This window comes from Gopherus evgoodei, unplaced genomic scaffold (assembly GCF_007399415.2).
Source record: "Gopherus evgoodei ecotype Sinaloan lineage unplaced genomic scaffold, rGopEvg1_v1.p scaffold_31_arrow_ctg1, whole genome shotgun sequence".
In the NCBI taxonomy this organism is placed as follows: domain Eukaryota; kingdom Metazoa; phylum Chordata; order Testudines; family Testudinidae; genus Gopherus; species Gopherus evgoodei.
The window spans coordinates 4,015,458-4,033,407 of NW_022059983.1; the positions used below are offsets into that span (position 1 = coordinate 4,015,458).

Consider the following 17,950-nt stretch of genomic DNA (forward strand, 5'->3'; position numbering starts at 1 on the left):
TCATCCCCATACCACCTCTTCTCCCCCAAAACCCACCTCCCCACTCGCTCCTCTCCACCGTCACTCACCCTTATGGCCAGTAAAAAAATGGGAGGGTCATGGCCCCTTAGCCCCGCCTGTTCCAGTGCCCCTGCATGGAGATGCCGTTGCACACCAGGGTCCACATGGTGCTTGGCAGGATGAGGCTCTTCATCCAAACGCCAGGAAACCGAGGTGATTGGAGATCGCCATCATGCTGCAGCCTTCATCCGCCTTCACAGACATTGAGAGAAATTGTCTCTTTGTCCGCTTGCTGTGCTGTTGAGGAGTTATGGGAAACCCTCTACCAACTGAAATGGAGAAGGACCCTATGGGAAGGATCCCAGCATTACAAGACCCAATGAAGACAACAGAAAATGGAGAAACGGGAAAGGAGGCAAGAATGCTGTGCAGCCTGACTCAATAATCCGGATCCGCCCCTTCCACTGGGAACCGTCTGCCCCAATGTGATGAGATCTGTGGATCCGAGATTGGTTTTACTGGCCACCTGCACATCCACCAACAGTAACTGGCTAGCATTTCATGGAAGACTATCCTGTCAGTTTTGCTGAATTGTTTAGCTGAAAAAATAAAAACTAAAAAAAATTCCAAGAAATCAGAATATTTTGTTTAAAAAATTTCCGGACAAATCATTTCCCAATTTTCACTTCCTAATCACTTTTTGTTCAGAAATATCCTTTAACTTTTATTTTAAAAAAATTAAAATGTTTAAAAATATTCAACATCCAAATGAAATATTTAGTTTCAGGTCAAACAAAATGTTTTGGTTGACCCCAAATGATTTTTTGTTCCAAAATTGCCAGTGAACAGAAAAATCCATTATCTGCCCAATTTTCGGTTTCAATTTTGATATTTTTGATGGGAAAAAAAGAAATGATCCTCTTGTTTTGGTGATATGAAAACAATTCTTTTCAATAAGGTTCTAATATTTGTTTTGACTTGTTTTAGGCCTTTATGTGACATTAAAATATTAATTTCAATAATTTATTTAATATTCTATATAGTCGATAGAATCATAGAACTGTAGGGATGGGAAGAGACCTCAAATGTCACTGAACTATTTCTACATCATGTCCAGGCAGGATCCATCTATCTGCCCACCCAATCACCCCTCCACCCACTCATCCATCCATTCATCCATCCACCCACCTACCCATCCTCCTGTATTCTATGCTATCCATAAAATCATAGAAATGTAGGGATGGAAGGGACCTTGAAAGATCATCTAGTGAAGTCCATGCCCTGTGCTGACACCGCATTCGGTACATTTAGACCATCCCTGACAGGTGTTTGTCTAACCTGTTCTTGAACACCTCCAACAATGAAGATTTCACCAAAGTCAAAGTCAAAACTCAATGACTCAAGATGACAATGTTGACACAAAACATTTGTTTTTGCTTTTCTGAAATGTTTTATTAAGGCAGAGTTATAATAGCACTTTAACACAGTCCATCTCACGTTACTTATCCAGGATCGGATTAATGTTCAGAGAACCAGGCTAAAAATTCTGGTTTGATCCCTGGGCCCTCTTCTGCTGAGTATGCTAGAAAAGCTGACACATCTCTAAACACCTGTCCTCTTTTGGGTGCTTCTCTTGTGTACATACTTGGTGTTAAAGGTTTCTAACAGTATCATAGAATGATAGAATGGGAGGCTCAGGAGGGACTGCAAGGGGCATCCAGTCTAACCCCCTGCCAAGAGGCAGGAGTATAGAAATGACATGCTTTCATTATAGAAACGGACATTTCAGCATGGACTGGGAGCCTTATTTTCCAACCAGGTGTGGTTTATGAGCACAAACTGCCTCACTCTTTGTCAATGTCTCCTGTCCCAGCTTTTTCTCTAGGATCGGTCAGTGATTTTTCCACCCCTTGTTGCTAGTATCTCTTGCCTCTAGAGTTTAACATTTGCAAGTCTGGGCCCACTCAGAATTGTGAGATTGACTTAAAAAAAATCAGAAGATGTGAAAAATAAAACAAACCCAGTAGGGTTTGTTTATTCACTGTTTTTAGCACCTCTAAGGGTCGGTTTCCCAGCTTTCTTTCCACAAAGCCTAGGTCTACAAAGTGACTTCTGCCAACAAAACCTCAGCTTCTCACAGTCACGTGACTCCAGGAGCTCAAGACTTTAAGAAACAAACCCACCCTCATGAGACGTGTCATAAAATCATGTGAGATTTGAGTCACTGAGTCTCACCACTGCCAAGTCTCACCGTTTTACCCTGAGTCTCGTGGGGATGTAAATGGCTACTGCAAATGCATCTCTCTCAGACCAAAGAATGTCCACCAGACTTGGAGGATGGGGGACCCTCTCCATAGAAGTGACACTCAGAAAGATTTGGGGGCTGCGGTGGATAATCAGCTGAACATGAACTCCTGGGGCTTGTCTACGCCACAGGTGCAGTAGCTGTGTTTCTGTAGCACAATATGACAAAATTTGAACTCCATGAGACATCAGACTCGGTGACTTCAGAGCCGTTATAGCCGCTTATGCCACCCCTACTAATCCAAGAGACCCGATCAAAGACATGTGCGCTATTTATGGCATTTTAAAAATTATGAGACAGGTTTTAATCCAATCTCATGATTTTTAAATCCATCTCACAATTGCTGGGCTGATCTCACGACTTTTACAGAAGTCTTGTGGCTTTCAAACTAATCCCATGATTCTAAACCAAATCTCCTGATATTTAAACTCAACATCTTGATTTTTAAAGCAATCCTGTGAACTTCAGGCTGATTTGTGACTTTTAAGGCAATCTCGTGATTTATTAAAGCAATCTCATGAATTTAACACTGATCTCATGATTTTTAAAGCAATCTCACAATCTTTAGGCTGATTCATGATTCTTGAACCTGTCCCACATTTTTAACCTAGTCTCAGGATTTTGTCAGGCCTGACTCATAACCACTGGCTGCTTTGGGCTGGCCCACCGCAGTGCCACCATCCTAGTCCCACCCAGATCAGCACCTCCTGGGTGCCGCGGTGAGATGAGGAGAGGTGTGGCTGGGGCATGTGTTGGTGGGTTATTGTGGCAGGCGTGACCCGCTGTGAGCTCTCAGTCTGATCCGATGCACTTCCTCTCTATTGTTTTCCTCACCCACTCGGCAGCTTTGCAGACATTGGCATAGACTCCGGGCCGTCCCGGCTGGGCACAAACGGACATCCCCCAGGAGACCACACCCTGCAGCTGCCCATTGCAGACCAGTGGGCCTCCTGAATCACCCTGCAGAGACAATGTGGAGCCACCTGTAAAATACAGCCATGCCCCCAGGCCCGCCCCCCCCCATAGAACAGGGCCCACTCTCTCCAGCAGGGGGCGGCAGGGACACACCCCCACACACCAGCACTCATACCCTCCAGCAGGGGGTGACAGGGACACACAAGGACACAGGAATGGTTTAAAGAGCAGAAATGGTTTCAAGTGGTCTGAGCTTTCTACACCTGTGCTGGGGACCAGACAGGCCCAGGAGCTGGATGAAGCCCAGCCCTTGGTGTGGCCGGAGGGCAGATCGGCTGCTCTTCCACGGGGCATGGAGACTGGCTGGGGCCAGGGGCTGAGTGACGATGGCCCCTCAGTAGCAGGCTGAGAAGGGTTTGCAGGTCGTAGGGGATAAAGAGTATGGAGCTGTGTGAGCTTCGACACCCGGCACCTACCCTGCTCTCCGGGATGCCCCTTTACCTGGCATGAATCTATGCCGCCCTTTTCCACGCCAGCGCAGAACATGTTCTCTGTGATTATGCCCCCGTAAGTGGTCTGGCACCTGGCCTGGCTGATGCTATAGATATCTGCACACCGCAGGACACTTGGGAACAGCCCTGGGCAATGACAGAAAAACAGGAGTTCATGAGTAGGGAACAAGGTGCAAGAGAAGAAAACTTGGTGTAAGTCCCTCAACTGATGTAAACTAGCAGAGAGCCACTGACTTCAATGGAGCTACAACTCATTGACCCCAGCTAGGATCTGGTCTCATTGACTCCAATGGAGCTGTGGCCGATTGACCCCAGGTGGGATCTGGCCCCATTGACCCCAATGGAGCTACAGCCCACTGACCCCAGCTGGGATCTGGTCTCATTGACTCCAATGGAGCTGTGGCCAATTGACCCCAGCTGGGAGCTGGCCGTATTCCTTTTGCAAAAAAGGAAAATTTTGATGAGCAGAAAAGACAGAAAAAAAATCCTCATTTCAGGTCAAACATATCCTTTCATTTAAATCCAGTATTTTATGTGATCTTATAATATTTCATTGTGATTTGAAGCACTTCTGAAACGTTTTAAAATTGTTTTGAAAACAAAAGAAAAGGAAATTTCAAAAGGAAACATTCTGAATAGAAAAAAAAAAATCAAGCCATTGTGTCCCAGTGTTTTCAAATGCAAAGTTTTGACTATTTTCAGAATATTTTTTTTCTGAAATGAATGAAATCGCCCCGAATTCGTGGGACACTTTGGTGTTGTCGAAGTTGCGTTTTTCACTACAAATCATTCTGTTGAAAAATTTCCCCCAGGAGAAGCCAAGAACCCTTGACAGTTCATTAACGAGGTCTCCTTAAAGAGCTTCCACCCCCTCAGCAACCTGAGCCCAACCTCAACCTCCCTCTAAACCCCAGCATGCCATACTTTGGGGGGACCTGATAGTGCCCCATCCTGACACGATGCATGGTGTTCCAGGAGAGGGACAACGGGTAGCCAGGTTGATTGTGTTCACGTCGTTGTTGAGTTGAGCTGGCGCATCCAACTCCAGAAGCATGAAGTCGTTGTCATAACGGCGGAGGTTATACTCGGGATGCACAAAGAAGTTGCGGACTCTTCGTATCTGTTCTGTGGGTTCCTTCGCCCGTAAATTATAATCCCCCACATGCACCTGCACGGATCTGTATGGAGAGAGGACAAAGGAAGAGCTCAGTGGGTGGCAATTCAATGGTAATATCTGGCAAGCAACCAGAATTGGGCCAATAATGGATTTTTTCAGTGATGGGGTAGTCTCTGAGATCTCATCAACTTGGTTCACCAAGAACTCAGTTTCATTCCAATCTTGTGTTTTTCTTGGCATACACTTAGACTCCTCAGAGCTGATCAGAATCATGTGTAAGGAGTGGGTACAGGGCATATCACAGAGCCAAAGAATACAGGTATTGGTTACTTTATATACAAGTTTAACCCTATTCTGATGCATGCGTCCTCCATTTTACATGCAATCATGCACTTTATGGTTTGTCTGTTTTTTTCAGGTCCAAGTCCTGTACATATCATGCTTTGTTCTCATGCCACATGTGCACAGTATATTTTGTTGGTTTTCTCCCTGCCTGAATAGTCTCCTTCCACAATTCTTAGCTATTGTTGCTGACACTACTATTTCTTGCACCTGGTTTTACACAGCTGAGATAAAAAAATTGGTAAAATCGTTCTGAATTTCTGGGACATTTTGATGTTATCAAAGCTGCAGTTTTTACCAAAGATCATGAATTCCTTGTCCTTGGCTTTTGAGTGAGGTGACCAGTTGTTCCAATAATATCGAGATCGTCCCAGTATAAAAGGTTTGTGCAACTCTACCTCTCTCCCTGAGCAAAAGTTTCCTGGTTTTTCACACGTGCTAGCAGCTCATCCTACTTTTAGGACCCATTTAACATGCTTATTTTTACTTTTGCCTTGTCCTGGATTCCTGCGGCTTTCTCATGCCAAGTTAAACCAATATGCGGGAGCCCTGAGAACCACAAAGAGTAAAACTGGGCCAAAGAATTTTCCAGTGAATCAAAAAGTCAGGGGAGAAAAGTTCATTTCGATCATGACGAGACATGGCTGAAAGAAGAAGTCTCAAATTGAAAATCGAAACGTTTTGAAAATGTCAGCATGAGATATTGCAATTTTTAATGTCTTATTTATACTTTTCAATTAGTTTTCCAAATACAACAAATATACCAGCTTCATCCTAATACACAAAGAGAGGTGGGAGAAAAGGAGGGGAGGGGAAGGACAGATCTATCTGCAGGATTTGCAGTAATTACGGAGATCTAAAAAGGCAGCCTGAATTGCTTTCGATTTTTCAGGCACTCCCCTTCTGCGGAACACCAAGCGTTCATTCCAGGGTTTAAATTCTCGAGTATTTCTCGGAGCCCTCCACAGGCGCCCTCCATTCAAGGCTCTGGGCATCAGCTTCAGGGTGGGGGTTGTGACACTCTGCACTCCATATTCATCATAGTGATATGATTATGATATGAGTATGACATAATTATGATGCATCTTGTGCACCGTGGCATGTGAGGTGTCAATGGAAAATGTATGCTTTGTTTGCTATGTAGGCTTTGCTAAATATGATTATCCTGTTTGCAGGCAAGTAGCATTTTTGTATCTGGAGTTATGAATATTGATTATGTATCTGTATTTCAAATATGTTTGCTCCTGGGGTAGCACCCTCAAGGCAATTTGCTTCTAGTTTGGCCAGCATATCGTGAAGGAACTATTCAAGTTGAATGGCCCATCAAAGAATGCTTAACTCGCAATGGACCATGGAAGAAGCCTATCCACACTTGATGGACTTTCCTGAGGACATTCTAGGGCTAATGGCCCCTGTTATGACTCAGGGAAGCATGGGTGTGACCCCTGCCTGTGGATGTTGGTGTGAGGGCAAGCTTGGAGGGCTTTGCAGCTTGTCACAACACAGTGTGAGAGGGAACCCAGATTGGTAAAACAGCAGCACCCCAGTTCCAGTTTGCATCTGGGGGGGGTTGCCAGAGGGGGGCTTGGGGCTTTAGCGCTGCAGGGTGCACCAGCCCCATGGGGTGCACCGGGGCTCAGGACTGGGGCCCCAAAGACCCGTTGTAACCAGGGCCACAAAGACCCCCTGTAACCAGTAGGGGGCTGCAGACCCTCCGACTGAGAACCAAGAGCATCCGACTGGAGTCAAGGGGAAATATTTCCCGGAGTTCTGCTCCATTTCATCAGCTCCTAGACACCTGCACATGACCTGCCAGTGGGATGCTAAAGGGGCTGATGCTGGCGAGCCTGGGGGCGAGTTTCCCTCTGCACATGCCGCTGCGGAGAGCGTTGCTGGCGTGCCGTGTCTGTGCAGGGGTGGGCACATCAGTATGAGGATGCTGGAAAACTACAGAGGGTGCAGAAAAGAGCCACAAAAATGATTTGAGGGCTGGAAAAAAATGGAGGAGGATGGGGCTGGCTGGGGTTTAGAGGACGCAGAGGGAGATCTGGGTACGGATGGGGAACACCAAGGGAGAAGATAAGGACTGGGGACATGGGTTACTCCCATGCATCTTCCTCTCTCTCTCCACCCCAGCACTGACTTACCTGATATTTCTGTTGCAGTGCGCAGCAGTTAGCACCCACTTCGGGTCTATCAGGCTCCCGCCACAGTAGATGTGGCCGTTCCTCAGGAGAGCCACCTGGTAGGGCCGGGAGCCATTGCGGCAGTTTCTCCCGCCAATGATCCGGTCTCCCTCTGAGACTGAGTCTGCAATGGAGAGTGGCAAACAGCAGCTGAAAGCAGGGCATGGGGCGAGGCGGGGCAATAAGGATTGGCCCGTGGCAGGATGCCCATGAGCTGCCGCTCGCACGCGGTCATGCAAAAGCCCAAGGCGGTCCGAGGTTGTACCCAGCGAGGTATTTGCAGTAGTGATAGGGATGTATTCATAGGCAACATGTGGGGGGGCGTGGGGGGTCACGTGCCCCTCCCCTAGATTTCTGTTGGCCTGCCAGGAGGGAGGCTCTGTCCTTCTCCAATGCGCCTGCCCCCAGCACGCTCGGCCCCTCTCCCAGGCAGGGAGCGGAAAGGGTGGGACCAGCCACTCCGGGTCGCTGCTCTGTGCAGTGCGGCGGTTGCCTGAGAGAGAGTCCGGCAGAGGATGTGGCGGCTTCCACCCCCCACCTGGGCCTAGCTGTCAGGGACAGAGGCTGAGTGAGCAGAGCCCCCTCCTCCCCCTGCACATTTCCGGCTCACTCGGCCTCTGTCCCCGGCAGCCTGGCCCAGGCAGGGAGAGGAAGCCATCGCCTCCTCAGCCAGCCACCATCCTGCACAGAGCAGCGACCCTGAGCAGCCACCTTCAGCCACGTGAGAAGGGCTCTGTCCTGCTCCTGGTCCAGACTCTGGGCTCGGCTGCCAGGGACAGGGGCCAAATGTGCCCCCAATATTTCCCATGAAACAAATTCTAGGGGGGAGGGGAACCCCCTTTCAGGTTGTTCAGAACCTTTTGGTTTTGACAAAATCATAGTGTCATAGATATATGGGACTGGAAGGGATCTCCAGAGGATGTCGAGACCAGCCCCCTGAGGCAGAACCCCCAAAAATATCTAGACCATCCCTGTCAGATGTTTGCCCAACCTGGTCTTAAAAACTTCCAATGGAGGATTCCTTGGAAGCTGATTCCAGAGCTTAACTATCCTGAAAGTTGAGAAGTTTTTCCTAATATCTACCCTAAATCTGCCTTGCTGCAGATTGAGCCCATTGTCTCTTGTCTTGCCTTCAGTGGACATAGAAAGCAATTGATCACTGTCCTCTTTATAACAGCCCTTAACATGTGTGAAGACTGTTCTTAGGTCTGACCTCAGTCTTCCTTTCTCAGGACTGAACATACCCAGTTATCTTAACCTCTCCTCACAGGTCAGGTTTTCTAAACCTTTGATCATTGTTGTTGCTGTCCTCTGGATTCTCTCCAATTTATCCACATCTTTACTAAAGTATGGTTGCCCAGAAGTGGACACATTTCTCCAATTGGGGCCTCACCAGTGCTGAGTAGAGCGGAACAATTACTTCCCATGTCTCTCATATGGCACTCCTCTTAATGCATCCCAGAATGCCCAGAATGATATTGGGCTTTTTCGTAGCTGCATCACACTGCTGACTCATATTCCATTTGTGATCCACTATCACCCCCAGATCCTTTTCAGCAGTGCTGCCACCTAGCCAGTTATTCCCCATTTTGTAGTTGTGCATTTGATTTTTCCTTCTGACGTGAAGTACTTTGCAGTTGTCCCTAACATGCTTCCCTTTGAGGAGAACATTATCCACCACTGCAGGCTCAGATGGCATAATGTTTAGGCATGAAATGTGTTTTCCATCCAGAATGTGGAGCAGGCATCATGGATGCCAGTATCTCTGCAGTTGCACATCCCACATGTGACACACCATCTGAGTAGATTGATGTGGAAGTCAACCTTGGAGTTGGTTTCTGGAGCCTGGCTTGATGGGTCTCATTTAGATCTTGGAAGAAGCATCATCCCACAATGATTTGACTTCCTGATGTGAATTAAATGGTGGAGTCATAATTCTGAAGAATGAGCACTGGGATCTGAGATGGCACTCAGCTTTGAGATAGGTTATTTCGATTGTGAATGATCCATAGACACAGCTGGGAGAAGCTTCAAGACCAAGTCAGATTTCTCAGACTTTCCTTCTGAAGTGGTGTGTGTTTGGAGACTGCATTTGTGAAGACTCTGGATGCTAATGATACACATCCCCAGCTGCAGTCTTTGCCCCTAGCCCATCTGGCAAATTTTGCACAAAAAGACAGAATATTGTAGCTGAGATGCATAGGCCAATAGTCTTTTCAGTTCTTCAGATTCACCATCCATGGTCCACATCCAGCAGCAGCACTATTATCCCATGTGTTGTGTTATCAGAGATGTCATCAAACGATTTTTCCCAAGAAAATTGGCATATCTAGTGCATGCCACACTAGCATAGGGCCCTTACCTAATAGCTACACTAGAGGATAGAAGCTCAGGGGTACAGCTGGTTGGAAAATATCCAGTGGAACAGCTTTTTTTATTGGAAAATGCCATTTTGTCGAAATGGAGACATTTCACAGGGATCATGTCAATTTCAATGAAATTTTGTTTGGAAAGAAATTGACATGATCGGAATGGAACATTTCAATTTTCATTTTGAAATGACAATTTGTTTTGCTATTTTACTACCTTATTTAATTATTTAAATTCTTTACAAATTAAAAATTGGAACTAAACTCTTCAATTGTGTCAAAATTAAACAATTTTCATTGATCAGAAGTAGTTTTTTTGAAAATTTCATATGAAAATGTCAGAATTTGTTGGTGTGGTTCTGATTTGGAATGAAAATAAATTTCAAAATCACAGGATGTCTTGCAGAAGATTCTAGTTCCTGCCCAACTGCATGCGCAAATCTACAGGTGCACTGAGCAGGATCCTTTCATTTAGAGAGGAAAGGCTTATGGTTTTACATGTTGGGTCCTGGATCTTATCCCTGCAGACAAGCTAGCCCGGGGCATCATTAACAGGGATGGATAGAAACTGTTTTAATGGACAATCAGGTTTCAGCAAAACAGAGCTTTTCTATTCCTGGGGAAATTTTTGATTTTTTTTTATTTGGAACTACTGCTGGCACCCTTCTGCAGTATTGCAGTTTGGGTGCCCCATATTCCTCTATAAGCCATGTATCACAGAAGGACTACATCTCCCATGATGCATCACAGCCAGAGACTCCACCTTCCCTCACTATGACTGGGAGATGTAGTCCAACCACAGAGGTTGGCCAATAGAGAAGGATGGGGGCCTCAAGCCCCCATACTACAACTCCCATGAAGCATTGCAGTAGTATTTCCAGATCACAATGTTTCAGGGTGGTGGTGGTTTGTTTTTGTTTGTTTGTTTTTGGTTTTTTGGGGATGTTTTTGGAAAAGTCAAATTTTTTTGGGTGGGGGGAGCAGAAATAATTTGTTTTTTTGAATAGACAGTCACAGGCTAGCTGGTGTTCTCTGCTAATGATGTGTACAATTTGCTTGAGCTGAATATTTGGGGAGGCAGAATTTACATATAAAACCAACTTGCTCAGGCAGGGATGATAAACTATTGTAGGCGGTGTTGGTATCAACACCTAGAGTCAAGGTTACCTAACACTTTCCGTGATCAAACCCTGTTTTCAGTGGCTGAAAGCTTCTCCAAATTTTAACTCTTCAGGCAGAGATTTTCCACGCTTGCTCTATGAATATGCTCTGGAAAGATCTAATTCAGCCTTTTCCAAGAATGAGGTTTGGAAGTGATAGGTCAGTTTTACAATGTTCAAACAATTCTCCAACCACTTTTTGAAATGCTCTAGTGCCTGGGTAGCAGGGACTTGAAGTTTTGCAAAGGAATAGCTCTGGGGTCAGGGAGGTACCTTTTGCTGTTCCCATGAAAATTCCCCCAGACTTGGTTAAATTATAAACCTCTGGAAAGCACAATTTACACATACTCAGGAGAGCAGGGGGTTGGTCAGTGACTGGCATTTCTAGGCTTTATCGCAATACAAATAATGAAAACTGTCAAACGTTTTTCTTCCCATCAGAAAATGCCATTGTGTCAAAGTTGAAAATTTCTGTGAGAATGTGTTGATTGTGATGCAAATCCTTTAAAAAAGTTCAAAACAAAGCAGTCTCCTGTATGGACTGGGCTTCACAATCAAACTACATTTCGGATGATGCTCACAGCCAGAGACTCTCCTAATGCATTAACTTCTCCTCACCAAGTGCTGCGTGGTGCTTCATGGGATAGGTAGTTTGACTAGGCCATTGGACATTTTTGGAAAAAAACATTTTGATTTTATTAAAATAATTTTTTGTTTACATGTTTTTATATTAGACATGATGATCTATAAAAGTAATATATTTTGATATATGCTTAAAATGTAAAAGCATTGAAATCTCAATGAAACAGATTCATTTTTTGAGAAATTTAAAAATTCTTTCCTTCTGTCCTGATTCGGAATGAAAACAGATTGTGAAATCATGGCTCCCTGCCTGCCCTACAAACAATCATGAATAATCAGAGACGAGGCCTGAATATATTAATTCCCTTTCATAACCCATGGAATAGATAATGGGAGTGCTGGGAACTTCACTCCTCATTAGCAGGAACCTGTCCTAAGCAACATCTCTGAGACGTTCCTGGAAGGGCCTTGCGGTGAAACTGCAGAACCTTCTCACCCAACCCAACTTTGGCCTCTTGCTTTTCCTACCTGCTGCTGCCCCGACTACCAGCATCGCGATGATCAGCAGCTCCATGGCGGTTGTGGCGATAGATAGAGTCGGCGGAGTCACTGGCTTTCCTGCAGGGAAAGAGATCGAAAGGGAATTGGGAGGTGCTCAGGTACTACCATAATGGGGCCCAGATAACACCTCAGGTCTATTAATTTCTCTATTATTAAGCTGGTTACGAGGGTTTCGCCCTCCTCAGTTATTGGAGTAACACATTAGAAGGGGAACTAGTAGGAGAGGGGTGAGCTCATTCCTGTTCATGGAAATTTTTGTGATCTGGCTTGAGATTTAGTTCCCCCTACAGATCAGATCTTTTCATGGAACATGCCGCTGGGCGTCTTGAGGAGGATGGATGCCTCACAGGGAAGGTGCGCGCTTAGGATTCAGGAAAGCCGCACTTGAGTTCCTGTTCTTCCACAGGCTCTCATGAGCGAGCTGTTTCTCTGCACCTCGGCTGCCCTGCCTTTTATCAGGAGATGACAGCACTGCCCGACACGGGGAGGAGAAACGCACTGTGATCATCTGTTGGCAATGGGGGCCCAGTGTCCCCCAGCTCAGCTCCATCTTCCACTTCCGCCCAGTCTCAGCTGCCCCCAGGGCATGTTCCATGAAAAGATCTGATCTGTAGGGGGAACTAAATCTCAAGCCAGATCACAAAAATTTCCATGAACAGGACTGAGCTCACCCCTCTCCTACTAGTTCCCCTTCTAATCTGTTACTCCAATAACAGAGGAGGGCGAAACCCTCGTAACCAGCTTAATAATAGAGAAATTAATAGACCTGAGGTGTTATCTGGGCCCCATTACGGTAGTACCTGAGCACCTCCCAATCTTTATCCTATTTATCCCCACAATCTGTTGGTGAGCAGGGCAGGGCTAAGATCCCCATTGTACAGATGGCAAAACTGAGGCACAGATCCTACAGGCCAAGGTCCTACAGAGAGGAGCAGCAGACCAGAGATTAGAAGCCATGTCTTCCAAGTACCAGCTGAGTGGCCAAAATGCCAAGCCATCCATCTACATTGAGTGCCTCTTGCCATCCCGTATAATCCCCCCAGTAATACAGCAATGCACCTTGGCACCCCATTATCACCCCCAATAACAATGCAATACCCTCATGTTACTCTATTGTCCCCTGAAACTTGAGAGATGCCCCCTGGTACCCCATAGCCCCCCAATAATAAAGTGATGCCATCGGCAGCCCATAATCACCCCTATAACAGTGAGATGCCCCAAACCACCACCCTACATCACTCTCCAAACCACAGCTATCTCCTTTCCACCCTATCACCATGACATCCCCTCCACCCACCAGCCAGGCATCACAACAGGGGCTGGACTAGCCTTGCTTCACCTGTAGCTCCTGGCAGGGGGCCCTCGGGAGCGGAAGAGGCTCTGGCAGTTGTGTCTTGGATAAAGCTCAAGATCCTCTGGGATGGGTCACTTTTTATACCAGGGAAATGGGCTGTCCCTGTGAGTCAACATGATTGTTGTATCTGGGGAGCTGCCCCACGATTTGGCAGCCAGATGGCTCCCTCCGCCCTCATGCTCCTGGTTTCAGTAGGCTGGATCCCACGGAGTTGCAGGAGCAAACTGGCCTTTGTTCCTGCCTCTGTCCTCTGCAGGGGAACCTGGCAGGAGTTAGCCCTTGAAATGGCACCTTCTCCATCGGCGAAAGTGACTCCTTGAACCTTCCACTCTGTCTCCTCGCATGAGGACAAGGGGGAAAAAAAAAGGAGATGGAGAACCGGGGCGGGGAGGGGAGCAGAGATGAGCCACAGGGACTCAGGGGAAGACGGGCCTGAGGGCTTGCCTACACTTGACACGCTCCAGCGAGGGGTTGGCCCATTGGCATAGTCAATCCATCTCCCCGAAAGGCAGGAGCTAGGTAGATGGGAGAATTCTTCCATAAACCTATAGCTGTCTACATGGAGGGTTAGGTTGGCTTCATTACATCACTCGGGGGTGTGAATTTTTCACACATCCCTGAACGACATAACTGGGTCAACTTTGTTTTTTAGCATAAACCCCGCCTACACCATGTGCGATGGAAAGAGCTAGATCTGTTCCACTGATCCAAAAGCAGAGCAAGAGGTGGCTTGGTCACGGCGTGTGCATATCTTCACAGGAAGAAAAACCTGGGTACCGATGGGCTCGTGAAGGAACGAGAACAAGGACTGGTGGCTGGAAATTAAAGACAGACACATTCAGGTTAGGAATAAGGCACCAGTGCGGGTTGATTAGCCGTTCCCTGATGGATTCTCCATCGTTTGACAGCTTCCAGGGAAGCGCAGGTGCCATCCTGGGAAAATGCTGACTATGGATTGGACTCAATGCAGGGGGAACTGGGTGAATTTCTCCGACCCGCATTAGACAGGAGGCCAGACTAGATAATCTCTAAACCTCATCTGGCCTTAGAATATATGAGTACACCTACATTGTGATGAAAGACCCCCAGTATGGCCACACCTGGCCTGGGTCAGCTGACTTGGGCTCACAGGGCTTGGGCTGTGGGGCTGAAAACAGCAATGTAGATGTTCAGGATTGGGCTGGAGTTTGAGCTGGGCAACCCCACGTGAAGGGGGGGTGGGTTGGTCTCAGAGCCAGGGCTCCATTCCAAGTGGGAACCTCTGCGTTGCTATTTTTAGCCCCACAGCCCAAACCCTGTGAGCTCGAGTCCAATGATCCGGGCTCTGAGACGTGATGCCGCTGGGTTTGAATTGCGATGGAGACGCAACTGAGGAATCTGTGAGTTCAGTGCCCATAAAAGGGCTTGTATTTTTCACGCAATGTGTAGTTGACCCATGGAACTCACTGCCACAGGAAGCTGTTGAAACCAAAACCCTAAGAAGATGAAGAAGGGAGTGAAATAACCGGAATTATCACAGTACGTGATTGCAAACCAATTAGTGTCTGGGACGATCAATCCTCCTCTTTCAGGTTTGAGTTAATCTCTAATTATAAGAGAGCAGGGTGATGATTAAGATGTGTTTTCTGGGAGGGGGACAGATTATCTCCTATCAGGCACTGCAGGGGGTCTCACACCTTCCAATGAGCGCTGGCAGTGACCAGATGCTAGACCAGATAGGGAGATTGCTTTTTTGTAAAAATAAAAGTGTTGGATTCTGTTTATTTGCCTTCGGGTTTCGATCTGCTCATTTTAGGTCCTTATCGGGCCTCCCATCACCTTGGTATCTGGGCACCTCACATTCTTTAATATATTTATCCTTGCACACCCCTGAGAAGAAGGTAGAGGCTGCTACTCCCTTTAGGGTGACCTAATAGCAAGTGCGAAAAATCAGGAAACTTTTTTTTGGGAGGGCGGGGAGGGCATATTTGCCCATATAAGACAAAACCCCTAATATTGGGACGGTCCCAATAATATTGGGAACTTGAGTCACTCCAGTTAGGGTGGGGCAGGGAATGATTTTCCCATCCCAGGAGAATGCTCAAGATTTTGAAAAGCTTTCCCATCTCAAAAATCTTGACAAATGTTGCCATTCGACAAAGGAAAACAAAACCCAACTTGATTTGGGTCAGCTGCAACATTTCATTGAGAACATTTCTAAAGCTTTCATTTTGCTTTAGCCCTTTTAACTCCATTTTTAAAATGGATATAAATTCAGTGACAACACTTCGTCATGCCGGGATGTTTTGACGTCACATCTTTCTCCCCCCCAGCCCCAACTTTTTTGGCATTGGGAACTTCACCCAAACAAATCCTGTCCTGGGAACAGTTTCAGTTTTGACACCTTGGCATTTTATGGGGGGGGAAAAAGTCCCAGCCACTCTATCCATTGTGCCGATAGGGAAACTGAGGCAGAAAGCGAGGCTGAATGCCTTGTTGAGAGTCACACGGGTAGCTGGGGGGTGGAATAGATCTCCACCATGACCTGGGCTTTTAAGGAGAATGTAGGTCATGTTTTCCAGCTTTCTTTTGGAATCACAAGCGCTTGTTTTGATTCTGGGCCAGCCACAGGACTCCAGCTGCTGGGGCTTGGAGAAAAGCCCCAGCTGTCAGGAGACCTGGCAACCTTGCTCCTTGTGAATGTTGGCTGTACCCAGTATTAGGAAGGAGCCACTCTGAGTAACTGGCCCACATCCAGTGCCCCAAACTGGTGCTGTGCCAGCCCGGTGTTGACAGTGCTGGGGGCTGATAAAGGGAAGGCTTGGGTTGATTCTACCATAATACACCTAATAAATGACAATGTACAGCGTCTAACACAAGGGTGTCCTGGCCGAGGTCTGCGGCTCCTAGGTGCTATCGTAATACACCCAGTTAACAATGCACAGCACATAGCACAATGGATCCCAGCCCAAATATGGGGTTCATGGGCTCTACCGTAATACACCTAATAAATAACAATGTTCAGTGCTAAGCAGAGTGGGGCACTGATCTGTGACTGGAACTCCAAGGTGCTACTGTAATAGGAAATGCTGAGCACCAGGGGGGTGGCCTATACCCTGCCACTCAGAGCATCTTAGGCACCTATTTCCATGATTGAGTCTCCTCTGGAAGCCATCTCCCAGTGTTAGACACTTAAAGCATTTTGTTCCCTGTGGAAGGCCGGTGGGGGAGCATTCTCATCTCATAGAGTCATAGAATGTCAGGGTTGGAAGGGGCCTCAGGAGGTCATCTAGTCCAACCCCCTGCTCAAAGCAGGACCAATCCCCAGATTTTTGCCCCAGATCCCTAAATGGCCCCCTCAAGGATTGAGCTCACAACTCTGGGTTTAGCAGGCTAATGCTCAAACCACTGAGTTAGCTAGCCCTCCCCTCAGTGCCCCCCTCTGCTTTCTGTGAAGAAGGGATTTGAATGTGGGTTTCCTGTCTCCTAGAAGACCACCTGGGCTATAGAGTCATCCTGACCCGCTTGCAAGCTTCAAGTCAGGCTTCTCACTCTCCATAGCCCACGGCACTTAAAAATGTTTCACAGAGTGAAAGCAACGAATAAGTTTACGGTCAAAGAACAGAGCTCCAGGCGCTAGAGATTAAGAACTTGGGAAGCAAAGGGTCATAGCAGAAACCAAATTGTAGCTCACTTCCTGGAGCTGAAACGTCACTCGCAAAAACGTTCCCCCATCTCCGGCAGGATGGTTTGCCCCATGTCCTTTCCCCAGTGTTTGCAACCAGGTTGGCTCAGATTCCCTTTCCATAAAATCAAGCAGGTTGGTAGCTAATCTTTGCAGGTGGAAGGATCTCAGGGTGACTCTCTGCACCCCCAATAGAGCTTCAAGGTTCATCTGTAAATAGAGTCCTGCTGTTTACCTCTTCCTGTTAATTTCCTTCGGCAGCCTCCAGCCACTCTTCGTTAGCATTTGACTTAGTGTGCCGATCGACTTCTGTTGTACACCACGCAGTACAGAGGTGTTAGGATATAGATATTCAGGCCTGTCTGTAAAGGGCGAAGGATTAAGCCCCCTAACAAGGGGTCTGGCAGGCCACCCGCTGGCTGGAGAAGTTTGTCTCAAGACGCGATACCTTTGGGTGACCTGCTTGTAGCTGCAGACCTAGAGAACACAACCGTTACCATCACCATGAAGTTCTGGAACAGCCGTCCAAGAGGAGCAGTGGGCGCAAAACACCGAACTGGCTTCAAGACGACTGAACTGGATACATTTATGGAGGGGATGGTATGACGAGACTGCCGACAATGGCATGTAGCTGATCTGTGACTGCTAGCAGCAAATATCTCCAACGGCCGGTGATGGGACACTAGATGGGGAGGGTCTCTGAGTTACTACAGAGAATTCTTTCCCAGGTGTCTGCCCAGTGGGTCTTGTCCACATGCTCAGGGTCTAACTGATCATGAGATCTGGGGGTCGAGATGGAATTTCCCCCCAGGTCAGATTGGCAGAGACCTTGGTGGGACATGGGCGGAGGCACGGTTCTCACCTTCCTCTGTAGCATGGAGCA

The 17,950-nt window shown here is 47.1% G+C and overlaps 1 protein-coding gene across 3 annotated transcripts in view; it reads right to left on the bottom strand.

Annotated features, from left to right (window-relative positions):
- Positions 1-1,469: 1,469 nt before the first annotated feature.
- LOC115640548 (trypsin-3-like) overlaps positions 1,470-17,950 on the bottom strand; it is a 38,786-nt gene continuing 22,305 nt past the window's right edge. For all 3 annotated transcript variants that reach the window (XM_030543397.1, XM_030543398.1, XM_030543399.1), the window contains 6 exons: positions 13,389-14,218; positions 12,017-12,106; positions 7,339-7,501; positions 4,657-4,910; positions 3,722-3,858; positions 1,470-3,265 (listed from right to left, as the gene is read on the bottom strand). In XM_030543397.1, coding sequence (XP_030399257.1) covers positions 3,098-3,265; positions 3,722-3,858; positions 4,657-4,910; positions 7,339-7,501; positions 12,017-12,062 — 768 coding nt within the window. In that variant the 5' untranslated portion in view covers positions 12,063-12,106; positions 13,389-14,218 and the 3' untranslated portion in view covers positions 1,470-3,097. The remainder of the gene's footprint in view (positions 3,266-3,721; positions 3,859-4,656; positions 4,911-7,338; positions 7,502-12,016; positions 12,107-13,388; positions 14,219-17,950) is intronic.